The sequence below is a fragment of the Nelumbo lutea genome, chromosome 8 (assembly GCF_056320005.1).
Source record: "Nelumbo lutea isolate HS-2025 chromosome 8, American lotus-T2T, whole genome shotgun sequence".
Taxonomy (NCBI): Eukaryota; Viridiplantae; Streptophyta; class Magnoliopsida; order Proteales; family Nelumbonaceae; genus Nelumbo; species Nelumbo lutea.
Window position 1 is genome coordinate 31,742,296 of NC_142691.1, and position 19,331 is coordinate 31,761,626.

General features: G+C 34.6%; 1 protein-coding gene across 1 annotated transcript; it reads right to left on the reverse strand.

Moving 5' to 3' along the window:
* Window positions 1–13,619: 13,619 nt before the first annotated feature.
* LOC148843705 (uncharacterized) lies at window positions 13,620–17,758 on the reverse strand. Its single transcript, XM_088956989.1, has 2 exons — window positions 14,262–17,758; window positions 13,620–14,110 (listed from the first exon to the last, which is right to left on the reverse strand). Exons 1-2 carry the CDS (start codon window positions 17,221–17,223, stop codon window positions 13,761–13,763), a joined length of 3,312 nt encoding a protein of 1,103 aa, XP_088813115.1. The 5' UTR covers window positions 17,224–17,758; the 3' UTR covers window positions 13,620–13,760.
* Window positions 17,759–19,331: the final 1,573 nt, after the last annotated feature.

Genomic DNA, 19,331 nt, shown 5'->3' on the forward strand with positions numbered 1-19,331 from the left:
GTGTCCGGGAGAGGACATTATTTTTTGTCTTTTCTAACTTTTATGGTATTGAAGAGAGAGAGAGAGAGAGACAGAGGAAAGACTAGTGTTGAGAGAGATCAAATCAGCCTCCCACAAGATTTCCCCTACAGTGTCCCACAGTACATCTCTGCCGTGTATTGGGAACATCTTCCGATGATAATACTAGAAATGATGATGTCATCATCGAGAGATGTTCCCAATACAGGGTGGTGATGTTCTGTGGGATGTTGTAGGGGGATGATTTGAACTCGTATTGAGATCGATGGCCTTACCCAATTAAAAAAGGGCATGAATTAGATAGAGATTTAAATTTTATTTGTCTATGAATTCAATTCGAATTCTTATCTCTTGATAACCGAGCTCAAAACTCTTCCCCTTAAATTGAATCCGAACCTTATCACAAATAATATGCAATAGAAAATTTGAGACTTAGTTAATTGGGTTCAACATTACCTGTTCAAGATAATACACTTGAAACAATCAAGCTATTGAACTAAGAAATCTATAGCCAAATAAAAGAAATAAACAAAACTGTAGAAGGAGTTACAAGAGTTAGCAATCAATAATTAAGCACAAAAATAAACAATAAGAAAATAGAATTAATAACCATAGAAATATAAAGGAGCAGCTTAAATGTAAATAAATACATATTTAATGGTAGTTGCACCTGGTGGTCTATGCCATTGCAACTAGAGAGAGAGGACCAGCCATAAACAAGTAGCTATCAAATGGACCTACTACAAGAGAGTTGAGATATGGACTAACTATTAGAATAAGTAAAAGTAAGTGCAAAAAAGCAAATGCTTCTAAAATATAAATAGATAATATAAGTTAACAACAATAACAATTAAAGTAAAGGTAGTTAGTAATGTTAGTGCAGTGAATAAAGTAAGTAGAGTTAGAGTTCAAACTCCACTAGACCTGCTTGTACCTTGTAGATATAAAAATAAGACAAATAAAATAAAGAGAAGATTTGCAAGATCTCAAGGTCTCAAGTATCGTAGTGTTGAGTAAGTTAGCACATATAAAATAAACTACAAACTTAAAAACAAAAGAAGCCAAAACATAAGAGGCACACAAAAATTTTCATAGAGGTTTGGCCAACCCTACTTGTGTCCTCTACTTCATACCACCATTGAGGATTTTCACTAATTGACTTGACTTTTCGAACACCAACCAAGCCTTTACAACCAACAAGACTTCATAAGTGCCTACAATACCTTTCATAATTGGACTTTCATTGGGTGCCAACAAGACCTAAACCAACAAGGTTTCTAGGTGCCTACAAATCCTTGTAGTTAGCCTTAAAAAAGGTGCCAATAAGACCTTAATGGTGTTCAACAACTTGAATACTTACCTGCTCAAGGATCTTCCACCAATAAGCACATGAGCAAGTTTACAATGCAAGAACAAACCTCTTAAATATGTAGGTATAAACAATTATCATTCAAACTAATCAGTTGCTAGAGAATACTCATATGCTCAAATTAGGGAGAAAGATCCCAATAGATGGGTGAGAACGAGCTTAAAGGCTTCTCAACTAAGTTAACTATAAATAAATGAAGCTCAAGATCCTCCAAAAACACTCTAGCTCTAGTTTGCTCTCTTTGAAATACAACTATGTACAATATGTAAAAGTGAAATCATATTTTGTTTTTCACAAGCTTTGATTCAATGAAAATTTAAACGCAAGTGGTCGTCATTTAACCATTAAAAGGATTTTACCTCTTTAGGAAACAATTCAAATTTCTTCTAACTCATTGGAAGGCTTTTTAGATTTATTAGTAGTTGTTGGAGCATCCCCAATTCCACATGGTCAAGTTTATTCAATGTAGACAACTACACTCTTTTGATAGTTGTCTACAACAAGAAGGGAGGAATCTTTTTTCTCCTACAGTCAACTAGTTCCACTATATAAGTTAAATGGTAAGCTTGTGAACTCAATCAATTTAAGAAGTCAACACTTGTTTACTAAGTTGTTTACACATCTTCTCAAACTAGGAAAATTCCATGCCTCAACTATCACAATTAGTTGTGTTGGAAGAATTGGAAACTTGATTAGAACCTATTACAGTTGTTAGCTGAATTAAAAAAAAAAAATCAGCCCAACTTGAGAATTAGTTTCTTGGTATTTTGAAAATTAAATTTTCAGGTCAATCTTGCACAGAACCAGATTAGATTTGAAACCCAAATTAAATAATGATTGTACCTGATATAGAATCCATATAATTAAGCTCCCAGAGTGGTAGTTCATGCTTAATATCAGACCTAAATCAACCTCTAAATGAAGATGGCACTGGTGTATGTAAAACCAATTCAGCAATGTAGTTTCTACAAAACTAAGCTCCAACCTTCTTGGAACCAATGTAGATGTGTGAACCTTGATTCCTCTAAAGTTTTTCTTCAAAATTTCAGCAAAAGATTGAAGAGAATCAGCCCCCACTATGGCTGGTTTGAACTACGGTTTTGATGCAAAGGAATGAGAAAAAGAGAGTAAAAAAGTGGGGAGAATAGAATGGTTCACCTCTTCCCTCTAATCCTATTATATAGAACACTCTTCTAATCCTATTAGGAGCTAATCCAAATTAATTTGGACTAGGGCTTATCCATGTTTAGATATGGACATTATATTCTTAAGAGAATCAGTGCTCCATAGCCATATCCATATCCATATTTGATCCATGTCAACTTAAGTTGTCATGTGACTATTCAACTAATTAAGACCCTTTTTCTTTAATGGTTCACTTCTGTAGGCATTGCATGGCCCCTTTATTCCTGAATATTGGATGGTGTGGGACCAACAAAGGTCTCACATAAGTCTACAAGGGTTTGGCCCTACCCCTAGAAAGGGGTAGGCTGAATTCACTACCTAAGTGATGTAGAACAGAAATGAAACACATGAGAAAAGCTTCAAAGAAAAGAGTAGAAGTCGAATTTTAAGAAGAATAATTTTTCACTAAACAATTAAGATAAAATTGATAACAAGAGAACTAACCATAGCCTTCCCCTAGCTAATCTTTATATAGGCATACACCCTTATGTCTCTTAATCCTAATCTACAAACACTCCAAAATAGAATCCTACTAAAATCCTTCAAAAGGAAAGTCATAATTGAATATAAATTTGAAATAATGTTATATTGGTAAAAATGAATTAAGATAGAAACTCTGAGATGACACCAAGTTGGTAAAAAGTATTAAGATAGAATTCTCGTGATGATGTTATATCGGTAAATTTTTACTAAGATGGGCGAGCGGCGTCATTTCTGCTTCTTATGTGTCTTGGAACGGTCCCAACTTGCATAGAACTCATTGGCCTTCTCCTGTACTACATCACTAAGGATGGTAAACCCCTAAACCAATCAACTTGGGCTCAACTTAGGCCTAACATTTAAAAAAAAAAATGATCCTTGGATTTAGCTACCTTATGAAGACTCAAGGGTAATGGACTTATGTAAGATGAATCCCATCGAGTTATCATCCCTATAATGGTTTGTTTCCCTTAACCTCTCAGTCCATAACCATTAAACACTGCTCATAGGGAATGACCTCTTCCCTGAATGCAAAATGTAGTGTTACACTCTCTCCTCAAATTAATCGCAAGATTAAAACCATTTGCAAACATTTTTTCTAAAAATAATGACATAATATATAAGTTCATTTTGCAACTAATATTTCAAATACCTTGATATTCACTTTGTCTAACAATGGAGCTAATCCTATCACTAAGATCACCCACTTAGGTAATTTTCTAAACTTCTCCAACATACTCAGATACTTGACCATTAATGAATCTCTTTTGCCCACATGTCAAAAACAACTCAATCCAAAACCTAATGCAATATCATAGTCAAGTCTGAGGTTAAGTGTAACATTCCAATTTTTTTCCATTTATCTCCAAGGTCTAAGGCACAATTGATAATTGGTCTAAGTTAGTATTTATCTAAAAAACCCATTATCTATGCTTGGGGTCCAATCCTAATCGTTAAGACAAGTTGCTCTAGTAATTTGACAACACATCAATGTCAAATTTGTTAGGATAAACTCTCCAAGTCTATCCAATACTTAAAAACTTTTCTAAACTAACACAAGTATAATAAGCATCCAGTTTAAGGAGTAATATAATCACACCAACTTGAATATGAAACAATAGTGTACTTATATATTACTCAAATATAAATGTTTGTGTACAATAATCTGATTGGAGATAAGAGCATACACTTTCTAACAGCTCCCACTTGCACTTAAATTTAATTAGGCATAAACCTCAGTCACATACTATTCACATGTTCCTCAAACACTTTTTATGTCAATGGCTTAGTTAATGGGTCTACCACATTTTCTAATAATGCCACCATTTGAATTTGGGTGTGCTCTCTACAACTATTCTACTTGTAGTGGATGCATAATTGTAGTGGCAATGTGAACTACCCGCATATGCAAACGAAGTAGAATAGCTACCTCCTGATTCACCTGCACCTTTCTATGCACCTGATAATGAGTTGGAATTGGATATATCCCTCTGATTTAAAAACTACCCATATCTCTCCAATTTGACCATCACTACAACTACTGTAACAGACACTAGAGAAGTTGAGTCATCTTGATATAACGTGTGGGTAAAGCCTCTAATAGGTATTTCTAGTATGCTTAGGTTTCTTGCAGTAGTCGCAAATTAGATCCTTCTTGTCTTCCTTCTTCAGTTCATTTCCACCCTTATCCTCGCTCGCCTTAGGCTTCACTATGCTAATCATAACTAACTACTCAAGGCCCTGATTCCTCATCATCACATTCATCTTACTTTTTTCTCCAGACACAAAGGCATATGCCTAAAAGAAGTTGATGCATCTTTTCTAGAAACTCAAATACCTTATTTGGGGTTAAATCTTGTTAGAAACTCAAATACCTTATTCTTTTCTACCAGCTTCTAATAAGTTGATGCATCTTTGCAACTTTCCCAAACCATAGTCTCAAAATGATCTACCTCCTATTCCATAAGGTATTAATGGTTGAAAAATAAATTGCAACAAACTTATATCCCTACCTAGTAGCAATCACTTGGTTTCTCAATTGGTAGGCTCTAGCAACATTCTTATTCTGTGAACAAGTTTCTGCTACTCCATCCCAAATCTCCTTATCTATATTAGCCCATAGAAAGTTATTACTAATTATATGGGATGCTATGGAATTGCACAACCAAGTCATTACCATATATTTCTCCTATACTCACCGGGAGTAGTTAGTCTCAGGCTTCTTTTCTTCACTAGTGATATACCCCAATTTTCCATGAACTTCAATGGCTGTCTTTGCAGTTTGTGATCATTCTAACTAGTTTATACCATCCAACTTGATTGTAGTGATGGTCCCAACCTCAAAGAGATCACCAACACCTCCTCCACCTAGTCCCATTTCACTTACAATTTTGTTTTAAACTCCACAACCCTCCATAACTCTAAGAACTTATTATGAAATCAATTTGAGATGAAATTAAAGAGTTTTATCTCCTTTAGAAACCTCAAACACCTTCCTAATACCTTAGAAGCCCCTTCCTCCAAAGATCCCCTTCTTCGTGAGAGTAGGAGAAGAAACAGAAGAGGTTGTCACTCCCTCCAAGGGTCCCCAAAAAGCTGGAACTTGAACCACCCTCTTCAAAAAACCTCAAGAAACCCTAGAAACCAAAGTGCCACTTCCAAGGTCAAAATTGAAAAGTTCTACTAAATCAAGACTTTTCCCCTTTCTTCAAATCTTGCTGATTTTGGTGCTAAACCCTAGACTAGTTATAAGGGATTTCAATTCCACCAAAAACTGGGCTTACCTAAAGTCCTTGATCAACACTTTACCTCTTCATGCAGTCAACTAATCTAGGGCTGAATGATGGAACAAATCAAACAATCTTTAACGACCTTGCTCTAATACCAAGTAGAAAAGTGCAGAAGATCTTTTTTGATATAAAATTTGTGTAAGGAAGAGAAATAAAGAAAAGAGAAGGTTTGTGTAGAGAAGAAAAGAGGAGAAGGATTGAAAAGAATGGGTGAAGCCAAAATTAGGTTTGGCCGCTCCTTTCATAAGTTTATATATTCACAAATAAAAGCAGAATACAAAGACAAGTATGCCCTTAGTAAGTCAACTACTTATAAAAACTAACACTCTTAACTTAAACATAAACTAATGGGCCTTGGGCCGAATAATTCTCTAAACCAAAATTAATAACAATTTGTAAAGAACATAGGAACTCACCCTATGTGAAATCATCTTGAATGAATAAGGAATTTGATTGCCACTACTCTCCATCCATTCAACCATTGAATCTACCGCAAAGAAATAATAAATAATGGAAGAAATAATATAAAAAATATTAAGATCATTGGCCCAATCAAGAGAAAACCAAATTCTCAAAAACTAGTGAAAATTTGCTCAAATCGCCTAGACTAGTTCTAGCTGATTTGATCGATGCAAGAATCAAATTGGATTGCATCTAATACTAGACTAAAACCTGGTGCTCATATACTACTGTTGGTAGGATTGTAAATTACCTAAAATTGTTTAACCATGCTAGGTTTTCTAGGGTAAAATTCAATTCTTTTAATAGTCCAACAAATAGAGAACCAATTAGAGAAGCCAATTTCTCCTAGACTTGGGGACTTAGGAGCTAAAAATCAAATCTCTGACATTAACTAGGAGTTAAAAAAATAACTCATCTTAAAATTTTATACCATATGAATAATCAATTAATACAATAAAAATATAAAATGATTAAATAAAATTGAAAAAAAATGCTTTAACAAAATAGAAAATAAAAATTTGCAATGAAGTTGAAAAAAAATTAACTTATAAGGTACAAATAAAATTGATGAAAATATCAAATCATAAATCTAAAACTTTTCTTCAAATCCCACTAAGTGGTGATGCATTGGATGATTTGTCATGTCTTCCTTTATCTTGCAGTCTATCTTCTACATCAAATCAATCTTTAAGACAAATGCACATCTCTAATATTTCATCACGTGCCACAGTAACAAGAATAGGATATATAATTATTTTCCTATGCTTTCCACCAAGCTAAAATATCAAATTTTCCTATGTTGGACATCTAATAGTTTTATAAATGTCTTTTCAAATGGTTGTGCCAACATTACTTTGATAGAAAAAAAAATCATGTTTACATTTATTACAAACTGCTCTCATGCTATTTTCCGCTACATCCTTTATGGTAAAATAATTTCAAAGATCACTGGTTTTCTTTCTTGGTACCCTAAAATTATTAAGGTCAGCACCAATTTGGGTTTGAAAAGAGAAATTAGCCATTTTAATAAATATTAAAATCTTATAAAAATCCAACTAACCCGATAATTGCACTTGGATCCTTGGAGTTCAGTCTACTACTTCGGTCTTTCAACTTGAATGCAAAGCTTTTAAGTCTCTGAAATTTCCAACTTCAACTTGAGACACTCGATTAGGCCTCCATGTTGAGAGTAGAATAGTATGACATGAGAGTATGAGAATGAGAGATTGTATTTGATTGTTGTTGTGAATCTGTGGTGAAAATGGGTAAGGATTAGGGTATTTATAGGGGTTAAAAATAAATGAGTTAACCAAAATACCCTCCTAAACTAGTTTTTTGAGTTATTTAAAGGGGTATTTTGGTTATTTATATGTTTATTTATCACTTTACATGAAATGCCCCCCTTTAAACTAGTTGTTTGTAGTTTTTGGCATTTTAGTTATTTTATTTCACCCCCTTTGGTAAAATACACAAATTAATACCCCCCAAATATTTATTTATAATTGTTGGAGTATTTTTATAAAATGCTCAGGCCATGCTAGGCCATGAGGTGTGTCGTGCTTAGGGGTGGCAACGAGCCAAGCTTTTCACGAGCTGCTCGAGCTTGGCTCGACTCAGTTGAAACCGAGCTCGAGCTCGAGCCTATTAGAGCTCGACTCGTGAGGCTTGCGAGCCAGCTCGAATATATATATATATATATATATATATATATATATATATATATATATATATATAGTATATATATATAATATTATATAGTATAACAATAATATATATAATAAAATTATAGAAAATAATATATATATATAATAAAAATATTATAATTATAATTATTATAATTCTTAATTTTTTAAATATCAAATAAAAAATATATTTTTATATATTTTTTTTATTTTTATAAAATATTTTTCTTAAAATCGAGCTCGAGCCGAGCCGAACTCGAGCTCGAGCCTTGTAGAATAGTCTCGAGCCATGCTTGAGGTTGGTACTATTCGGCTCGGCTCGGCTCGAATCAACCCCCAGTCATGCTTGTACCAAGTCAATAGCCATGTTAGCACAAGCCCACATGGGCTGCGAACTATGTTGTGCCATAGACCAAAAGCCCCAGCTCAACCCAGCCTAGGGGGTCATGTTGTGCCTAGCATAGACTATCACTATAGCTGCCTAATCCGTGTTGGGTTGTGCCGGGGACCAATTTTACACCTCAATGTATGGTAGAGTGTAGATAAAATTTTTGCTTGCAAACTTGCTCCTCTCTCTCTCCCCAAAATGAGAAGCTTAATTAACAATGTTTTCTTTTCTTTTTTTTTCTCTAGTTACTTTTATATTTTAGTTGTGATGATGTCCATTATAGTGTGACATGTTATTTAAATCATTTTAGCACATGATTTTTGGTTCCTCGTCTATTCCAACTATGGAAACTACAGCCTGTAGGTTCTTACAAATGGCATAGAGTTGAATAAGCAATGCTCTTTGTGTGATTGATGCTCCAATAACTAGTAATGGGAAGGATGATAACCTTGAGTATGTGAAAACATGTTGTCGAATGATTTAAAATTCAGTGTATTTGATTACTTTTTCCCTTTCTTTAATGGTGCTCATACAACATATACATTTCCAATGGTTTTAACTAAGGCCAGTGAGAGAATTCACTCCCCTATTTTTTTGGATCACCATGTGCTATGTCCCACATGTAACTTTCTTTAAAGAAAAACAATTGTCCTTGTTATTTAGGATACAATTTTTCTATACTTCATTTGATCCTTCCTATATTTTTCAATGGGTTATAGCCAAGGATCAACGTATGGGTATCAAGTATCGCATTGGACAACCCAGATACAAATATTGGATATGAATACACTTTAAAAACACATGGATACAAATGAAAGATATAGAAACGCTTAGATAGATAAATGCATACATATCACATAAATACATTAATAATATTAAATCTAAAGATGAGTTATCTATGAATAAAGTTTAAACACATGACAAAGACTTTAGAACATGTACACATCATACAATAATTATCACTTTTCAGTTTTATTAACTTTTCAGGGAAAATTATTTATTTAGTAAATTTATATAAATAATACCTCCATTTCTCAAATAATAAATATTTTTCATTTTTAACAGATAATTGTAAAATAAAGCATATTAACCATTTAAGGTAGATAAAATAATTTAGTTTTATAATTTTCATTTTTTATGAAATTTTTAGAAGAAAAATAAATATTAAATTATTTATATCAGATTTTATGGTAATAATTTTCTATTTTTATTAATTTTTTGGGAAATTTATTTATATATATTTATATAAACAAAGATTATTTTTTAAATAATAATATTTTACATATAAATCATTTTTAGGTAGATAAAATAAATTATTTTTATTTTTTTAGTATTTATTAAAATTTTAAGGAAAAATAAATCTTAAATTATTTATTTCAGTTTTTATTATTATAACTCTATTTCAATTTTATAATTATAATTTTCAGTTTTTATTAAAGTCCAAGAATAGTCAACATTAAATTCGTTAACCCAAACACCAATGTGCTTTTGAGACCTGGCATTCAATTTTTCAAACAATAGTATTTAACAAGAGGGTATTTTCCACTTTCAAATAGAAGTTTTTTTTTCATTCGGACATGTCTCTATCTATTCTCAAAAAAGTGAAATTAGTTAACTTCACTATTAGAAAAGTGTTAACTTTAAATACATGGCTAACTATAAGAAGAAAAATATCCACTATAAGTTAACTTTAAACACATGGCTACTTATAAAAAAGGTATCCACTCTATCTTTGTAATTCAATTTCCTAATTCAAATAGAAGATTCATTACAAAAATTTAATTACCTATAATATATAGAATGGATACTTTTGGCATCAAGTATATTTATATCTATATCTATCTATCTATCTATCTATCTATCTATATATATATATATATATATATATATATATATATATATATATATATATATATATATATATGTATGTATATATATAGCAATGTGGTCCACTTCACCATGCCTCTCCTTGCTCCAAACCCCCCATGCTACCCTCCTTAATTCTCTCTCCCTCTCCTTCCCACCATTCCTATTAAGGCATGCCCGCACCCTCTATCTCCATTTATTAATTTGCTCTCTCTCCATTACTAACTCTCTATACCCACACAACCACTCTCCTTAATTAGCTCAACTCATCTCTCTCTCTCTCCCTCCCCCCCCCTAAAAAGCATTCCTTTTGACACATCTCCTTATTAGCTCAACTCATGTCTCTCTCCCCCCCCCCCCCAAAAAAAAAAAGCATTCCTATTGACACATCTCCTTAAAAACATCCCTAAAATCTCTCTCCTAAAACCTCTCCATACTCCTAATTTATTGCTCTTAAAACTCTCATTCTCCCTATCTTACTCTTTCTAATCCAAATATTCAATTATTTAATAAACCTTTCAATTTCCTAATTCCTAAAACTTCTCTCACAACTAACTTTTTTTATACTCTTAACTAATTCCCACTTCCCCACTTCTAACTAAAGTGATGTGGTTTATTTTGAATCTGGTATGGTTCTGTTTTCATTAATCCGACCCGACCTATTTACTTTGAATGCTATATTACTTACTGCTTATAATTAATAATTTCTTTCTATTTTATTATAATCCATACCAAAATGAATTAATTATTTTTAGGATTAATTAAAAATACCAAAATTCACTTAAAAGCTATTATTTATATCCATGATTTATTAAAAATTACCAAATATATTATTGTTTTTAGTAATTAATATTACTGAATATTATTGTTAATAATAGTGATATTTTTACAAATTAAGAATTATTAATTTTATTAATTCATAATTAAGAACTATTAACTATAATTATAAATTTATTAATATTTTTAAATATTAATTATAAAATTTAAAATTAATCATTAACTATCTATATGCGAATAATTAAAAAACCATAAAACATTACTTCTTCTAGTAATTAATATTATTGTTAATAACTATAAATTGAAATTTGTGCAATGCATGATTTTTGTTAAAAAATTTTGAGGCAAAAGGAGCTAGGGGAGTAGCTTAGGTTGGGTGGGCCTAACCCGAGCCTGACCTAGTTCAGCCAAAGCTTTTGCATAAGTTGGGCTTGAGTTTTCGAACTTCTAGTTGAGTTTAGGCCAACAAAGTCAAGGCTAATCCAATCTCAAGTTGGGCTTTGGTTGAGACCTTAGGTAGTTCAAGTGCGATCCGGCCCAATTTGATCTCGTGCCAACATTTTATGATATACATATCTATGTATTATCAATATGTTCTACTTGGAAATTGCGCTATAAAGTTCAATATGCCTAAGCCCAAGTCCAGCCCAAGATGTTAGGTTAAGCTTGGGGTTGGGCCTGAGTTAGTAAATTATCAGTAATTATTGTCATTCTATTTTTGTTATATATTAGTAAATTATTAGTAATCATTGAAAATTACAACTTTTCTCTTACCAACTTAGCCTTAATCCGAGTGGGTTGGGCTTAGGATTGGATGTGTTGAGCTTTGTTGCACAATTTCTATGTAGAATATATTGATAATATGTAGATATGTATATCACAAAATGTTGGGTGGGCACAAAATGGTCGAATCAGGCTGGAGTTACCTAAGGCCCCAACCCAAGCCCAACCTTAATTTAGGTTAGGCTTGAGTTTTTTTGCCTAAGCCCAACTTGAAGTTCAAAAACTCAAGCCCAATGTATGCAAAATCTTTGGTTGAATTTGGGTTAATCCTACCTAAGCTGCACTCGTAACAACTCTTAATTTGCCTTTTTTTTTTAACAAAGTCCATGCATCTAACAGGTCTCCATTATATAATGGATACTTGCCTTGATTTGCACTATCCAAATACCATATTTCATAGACGTAATCTTACACCATTGTTGAATGAATAGGCACCAACCCCATTCGGTCCCTTTGGAAACATACACCATGGTTCTTAAAGTGTGATTCCTAGCCATGATCATTGTTTTTGGTCGCATATGTGGGTCTCTTGTTTAGTTATTAAAACTGAGTAAATTGGACGGTTATTGAGTAATTTTCTTTTCTTTTAAAGTCTCAAAAGAGAGTTTCAATTTCCTTCGTAAAAAGGACTCATAATTGAAAACTTGGCAATTTGTTTTTCTTTAATAGCTCAAAATTTTATTTTTTTTCTTCCAAAATTTTGCTATTGATTAAATAACTGAACATTGCAGCATGGATCGGCTGCACAAAAAACACTGAGCAAATGCTATGCACAGGACACTACAGCTGCAGATTGGGAAAATCTCCCCATGAATGACAAATACAGGAGAAAAAACTGAATTTAAATAACGTGCATGGCATAGAATACAAGGTATGTGAAAGTAAACTCTTCATATTCTTTTTCTGTTCTCATATTAATATTGGCTTCTATCTTTTTTAAGGAAATAAACAAGCAGAACCCCTGATATTAAAACTTAAACAAACAATTTCACTAGTTGGACCATTAATTTTCAACTAAATAGTTAAACTAGGCTCCTGTTTCAGCAAACTCTGGAGCCAATCTGATCTAAATGGGTAGATCTGCAAACTTTTCTCTGTACATTCAAGAATATGTGTTGGTGTTCTTAAGATCAACTACAAATTTTGGAATAATTGATCCTAATAATGTTTGCATGAGATTTGCTTTGAAGATACCTTACAGTTCTGGTAAAAATGGGCTAGGCTCTGAACTCGTGTCTGAAGAGGCTAATGTGTTTGCTTGGATATTATGGCCTAGTTTGTTTAAAATATAATTTGATATGCACCGGTGTTGAATGCAAATTTTGATTGATTTTTGTTTTAAATTTTATTTTGTTTTGTATGTTTGTAGTACACTAAGTAAAATAAAACCTGAAGCAAAGTAAAATCTGTACTAAAGGTAAATAAGAATTTCTGATTTCTACACCAATGCATATGTTCTAGTGCAATTGGAATTTCATAGCAAACAAATGAAGCCTATTTGGGGCTCTATAACATGCCATCTGTATCAGGACCCACTATTCAACAGTTATCACCTATAAGGATAAGAGATTAACTGGAATTCATATTTGCTCCTCACAGAGCGCGCCTCGCACCAACCTCACCGTGCATTGCAGCTGAAAATCTTCCCATGAATGATGACATCAAGTACGACAGATGTTCTCAATGCAAGGCTACACTGTGCCTGTGAGGTTGGTATTAAGCGTGCTCTGTGAGGAGCAGACCCATCTCGATTAACTGGGCCAAAAGTCAGTTTAAATTCTTGTCCAAAATGTGGGTCTATCTATAATGGCAAAAGCTTCTGTTGGAATTTTTTCACTTTCAACCTTTACTAGGAATTATGTGGCTGTCATAGAATAATATATCAACTGGTTAAACACAAAAACATAATTTAAAGTGGCAAGAAGGAAAACAAAGTTCAAGTTACCCACAGACTACAAAGACTAACTCCTTTTCCTTCTAACTTGGGACTTTGCATCTGTTAGCTGCTTCACCACGTCTCTCATGGTGGGTCTCTCACTTGGCTGCTGTGCTGTACATTTCAGTGCTACAAACAGCACATTTGCTGCTTCCTCTAGGACAGAGGAATCCAAGAATTCTTCAATGAGGCTTGGATCCGCAATCCTATTGAGGGACTCGGTTGTACTCCAAATTGAGCTTACCCAATGGACAATGCCTGTGTCCTTGGGAAATGAAGGATCCAAGGCCTTCTTTCTGGTTATTAGTTCAAGCAAAACCACACCATAGCTGTAGACATCGGATTCCTTGCTTTTTGCCACTCTATATGCAATCTCTGTTACAAACCAGAGTCAATGAAAATTTTATAAATAATTTCAAGATAAAAAGGCTGAAAAATTAAGGTAAAGAAAGTGAAATGCCAGAGAGCATGAAAAGGAATAAAAAGGATAAGAAAAAGAAATAAAGCTAATATCCAAAGGGCAGACCTGGTGCTATATATCCAATGGTGCCTGCTACTGTGATGGACTGATCTAAGGCTGAAGAATCTAGGAGTTTGGCAATGCCAAAATCAGAGATATGAGGCTCCATCTCCATGTCCAGTAGTATGTTATTTGGTTTGATATCTCGGTGAACAATAGCAGGATCGCAGTCATCATGAAGATAAGTTAATCCATGGGCAATTCCCAGTGCTATCTTGAAACGCACTTCCCACTTGAGAACTGGAGGTGGTTTTATCTCATGCAGAACATCATGGAGGCTTCCATTCTCCATGTACTTGTACAAGATCAATCCGTAGTCATTCCTCAACCAGAAATCTTCCAATTTCACCAGATTTCGGTGTCTGATCTTCCCAGCAGTCTGGATTTCCCTAATCATGCTCCCACTTGCACCTTTATGGTGTGAAAATGCAAGTTTCTTTACAGCATACAATTTCTCTGGACCCAATACTACTTTGTAAACAGTCCCATGGGCTCCTCTGCCAATGATAAATCTTTCATTCAGATTATCAGTGGCCTCCATCACTTCATTCAGTAAGAAAGTTGAAGCTTCACAAAAAGAACTTTCAACTTCTGGTTTTGATCTTCTAGACATGAAAAATACATAACTTAACAGGAGAATCACTAGAATACAGAATAGTGATGATCCAAGAGCTATCAATGCAATCTTTACTCTAAAGCTTTTCTGATCACCAGACCGATGATTACAAGTGCTGTTCATACTGCAACTTGAGCCATCCCCAAGAAGACAAGGAACACAGATTCCTGGGTTCCCCAGGAATGATGAAGGAGAGGACTTTAGCAACTTAATTAATGTATTTGGTACAGGACCAGTGAAGAGATTATATGAAACATTTACACCCGTCAATGACTCAAGTGCACCAAGAACTTCCAAGCTTCCTGAAAGATTGTTGTGAGATATATCCAAGCATACAATCTTATTCAACTTCCCAATCCCTGATGGAAGTTCCCCCATCAGTCCATTATCACTGAGGTTCAAAGCAATGACTAGGTTCTGCAACAATCCAATTGTTGAAGGGATTTCACCCCCAAGAAGATTTCCTCCAAGTTGCAGCTCTAGAAGATTTTTAAATTCTGACAAGAAATCTGGAATACCCCCATTGAACTTATTCTCTCTCAGTACCAAATTGGATAATTGAGTTAAGCTTCTTAGACTTGAAGGAATTGAACCATTTAATGAGTTAAACCCCAGGTCCATCTCCGATAAGTCCTTACAGTTTGAGATCTGTGGAGGCAATGGACCTAAAAGATTGTTATGAGACAAATTTAACCGCTCTAGGTTCGCAAGGTTTCCCAGTTCTTGAGGTATAAACCCTGTAAGTTCATTCATGGACAAATTAATTGTTCCAAGATTGGTACAGTTCCCCAAGCTTGAAGGAATTGTTCCATTTATTTTATTTCCACAAATGTTCATGAACAAGAGGTTTGAGTTTTGCACAAAATCAGGAAGGGGGCCAGTAAGATTGTTTTTCTTAAGAATCAGTCTTCTCAAGGATGAGCAACGCCCAACATCTGAAGGTATGTTACCTTCAAATTGATTTAGACCCATATTCAAAACTCTCAATCGTTTTCCAAAGCAGAGGTTTGGCGGGATTTCACCAGAGAACCTATTGTTAGTCAATTCCAACTGCACCAAGCTACTATTGATTCCCAACCCTTGGGGTATGACTCCAGAAAAATGGTTGCTGAACAAAGATATGTTTTCCAGTTGTTGGAGCTCAGTAATCTCTAAAGGTAATTCCCCAGATAAATTGTTCTGATAAACCATGATGTATTTAAGTGTTGGAATCTTCCAAATGCTTATTGGAATCTCTCCAGTCAATTGATTGGAAAACAACTCAAGGTCCTCTAAATAGCTCAATGATCCCAACTCACTCGGGATTTGACCCTGTAGTTGGTTGGTATACAACAGTAACACCTTCAAGGATTTACAGCTCCCAATCTCAGGTGGTATTTCTCCAGACAAATTGTTTTGATTAAGGTAAAGTATCTCAAGTTTAGTAAGTAAACCAAAGGAAGAAGGGATCTTACCTGTTAAGCTATTGTTAAGAGCTGCAAAACAATTCAAGCTACTGCAATTGCCCAGACCTGCTGGAATTTCTCCAATAAAACGGTTGGTAGACAAAACCAACTTCTGTAAATTCTTGCAACTTCCTGAACCCAATGTAATCCTGCCCTCGAGTCTGTTCGAACTGACATCCAAGACGGTAAGTAGCTCAAGATTGTTTAGGCTCTCAGGCAAAAAACCAACCAACTGGTTGTCAGTAAGATAGAGTTCATGCAATTTAGTACAATTCCCAATAGATTCTGGTATGCTACCCGATAATTGACTACCAAAGACCCACAAAGAAACAAGTTCAGTCATGTTCCCTACATTCGACGGGATAGAACCTGTGAATCCATTATTCTGCAGGTAAATCGTATCCAAGTGTGGAATCTGAAACAAGGCTTCTGGTATCTTTCCACTCAAGAAATTATCAAAAAGCATTAAATACCTCAAGTTCCTCAAGTTTGCTAAATACCCAAGCGCTTCACCACTGAAACCATTCGCAGATAAGTCCAAATATTCGACAAGACTACAATTCGACAGCTCCGGCGGTATCAAACCTGAGATATTGTTAGTGTCCAGGTCCATCGTCTTGAGCGATCTCAACTGGCCAATCTCCGGTCTTAGTGAACCAGAAACCCCAATACCCGACAAGTTCAGAGTGATTACATTCTGTTTGAGCTCATCACACTCAATTCCTTGCCAGTTACAAGGCGTGGAATCGTTCGAATTCCAGCTCGATATAATTGAAGGTGGTACTGTCAAACCTTTCAGAAGTGAAAGCAGAGCTTCTCCATCGGAGCTCAACCCAGAACCGTTACGAACCCAAACAAAAAGAAAGAACAAGTGCAAGCACAAGAAGTCTCTGAGAACACTACCCATTACACCAGAATCAATCAAAAGCACCAAACTTAGGTTATGAGTATGGCGGTATGCTCACCTTTAATGAACCAGTCTTGCGAAAAAGCAAGAAATCTGTTTCTGTTGCCTTTATTTGTACACCTTGTACCTGTTATGATAAGAGCTGACAGCTTCGACATTTCTAAGCGGTTTCTCTGTGTTCATACCTAGTCTAGTGTAGTAGTGCTCTTGCCTCCTGCTCTCTGCACGCGTTGCTGCCGCCCTGCTATTTGTTTTTGCTCTTTTATTTTTCTCAAGAGTCTTACTAGCTTTGAAAGATGCAGGCTTCTTTTGACATATCTGAGACCCTCTGTCCTGTCTTTGCCCAATTCAAAAGTTAACCCTTCGTCCTCAGTGCTCGCTTTGTTTTCTTCTGGAATGAATACCGGCAGTCACCTTCTGTGAATTTAGTGTTCACACTGACTTTTTTGAAAATCCAACTCCAAATTTCCCTTGTTGGGCATGGTATTCTGGAATGAATACCGGCAGTCACCTTCGTCCTCAGTCAACTGTCAATGCATGAATAGAAATGACTTCAAACTTTTATGAAATGAGTTTGAAAAAGAACTTTTTTTTTCTGAAAAAAGAACATTTTCTTGAAAAGCACTTTAAAAAAAGGGATTATAGGCAACTTTTGGGTCCAATACCAATAAAGCTAATACTTTTATTTAAATTTCAAAAATAGGATAACTTTTTAAAAATAATAGCAATTAAGGGCAAAAACATCGTTCATCTTCTTCCTCTTGCAATTGAGTTATTAGCGCCACCACCCACCACCGCCTCCGGCAAACTCTGGCAATGCCTCCTCCTATCTCCGGCAACGTTTCCGGAGGCGGGCAAAGGCAAAGGCGGCGGCAACGACGCTGGTGGTCATTCCTCTGCTCAATGCCGCCACCACCGCCTCTGCCTCTGCCCACCTCCGGCAACATTGCTGGAGGCAAAGGCGGAGGTGGCAGCGTTGGGCAGAGGAATGACCACCAGCTCCGCCGCATTGCCAGAATTTGCCAAAGGTGGTGGCACTGATGATTCAATTGCAAGAGGAAGATGATAAACAATGTTTTTTCTCTTAATTACTATTATTTTTTAAAAGTTAACCTATTTTTGAAATTTAAATAAAAATATTACTTTTATTGATATTATGGCCTAAAAGATGCCTTTATCTGTTATAATCCAAAAAAAAGAACTTTTATAAAACTTAAACCTATATCTTAAACATATTGTTACCTACTAATAATATTAATTTATTGTGCTTAAGCATAAAAGTAAATGCTTAAATATTATATCAGATCACATAGAGGTAGATTTATATTCAGTCCACTTATAAATGGATTAGGTTCGGATTGCCTTATAATCAAATTGGACGAATTGAATCCAAAATGGATGTCATTTAAAGCCTTAGATTGATATAGTGATCAAACACTATTTGATATACTCACGCTGAAATGATTCATCAATAAGCCCATAAAAGCAACACTTTGTTGTTCTTTGTTGTTCATCTCAAGCCTTGGCCACCATTTCAAGAGTTGTGATGGATGTAGGAGAAAACAGCCCATGAAATATCATGAGCCAATTCTCGGGCTGCTTGAACTGAAAGCCCTGGAACAGCTTGGAATATTGTCCTTCAGAAGTAAATTTAATGATCAAGATAGTATTCACAGAATGTAGGATAAGAGAAACTGTGATTTAGTAGGCACACTTGTAAGTACTTAGGGTCTATTTAGTTCACAGTTGAATTGGAATCAAAATCTGTTGGAATCAGAATCAGAATGATCTGATTGGAATGAGAATTGGCTAACCAAACATTTGGAATTGGAATGGTATTCTAATTTTGCCTAACCAAACATTTGGAATTGAAATGAGAATGTCATTCTCATTCTAATTCCAGACCCCTATTCTTGCAACTAAACATGCTCTTAGAAAATTTTTTATACATATCCCATATCCAGTCTCCTAGGTTAAAACCAAATAATTGGAATTGGAATGAAAATGTCATTGCCATTCTGATTCCAGACCACTATTCCTGCAACCAAACAGGCCCTTGGTAAATTTTTTAAACATATCCCATATCAAGTCTCCTAGGTTAAAACTAG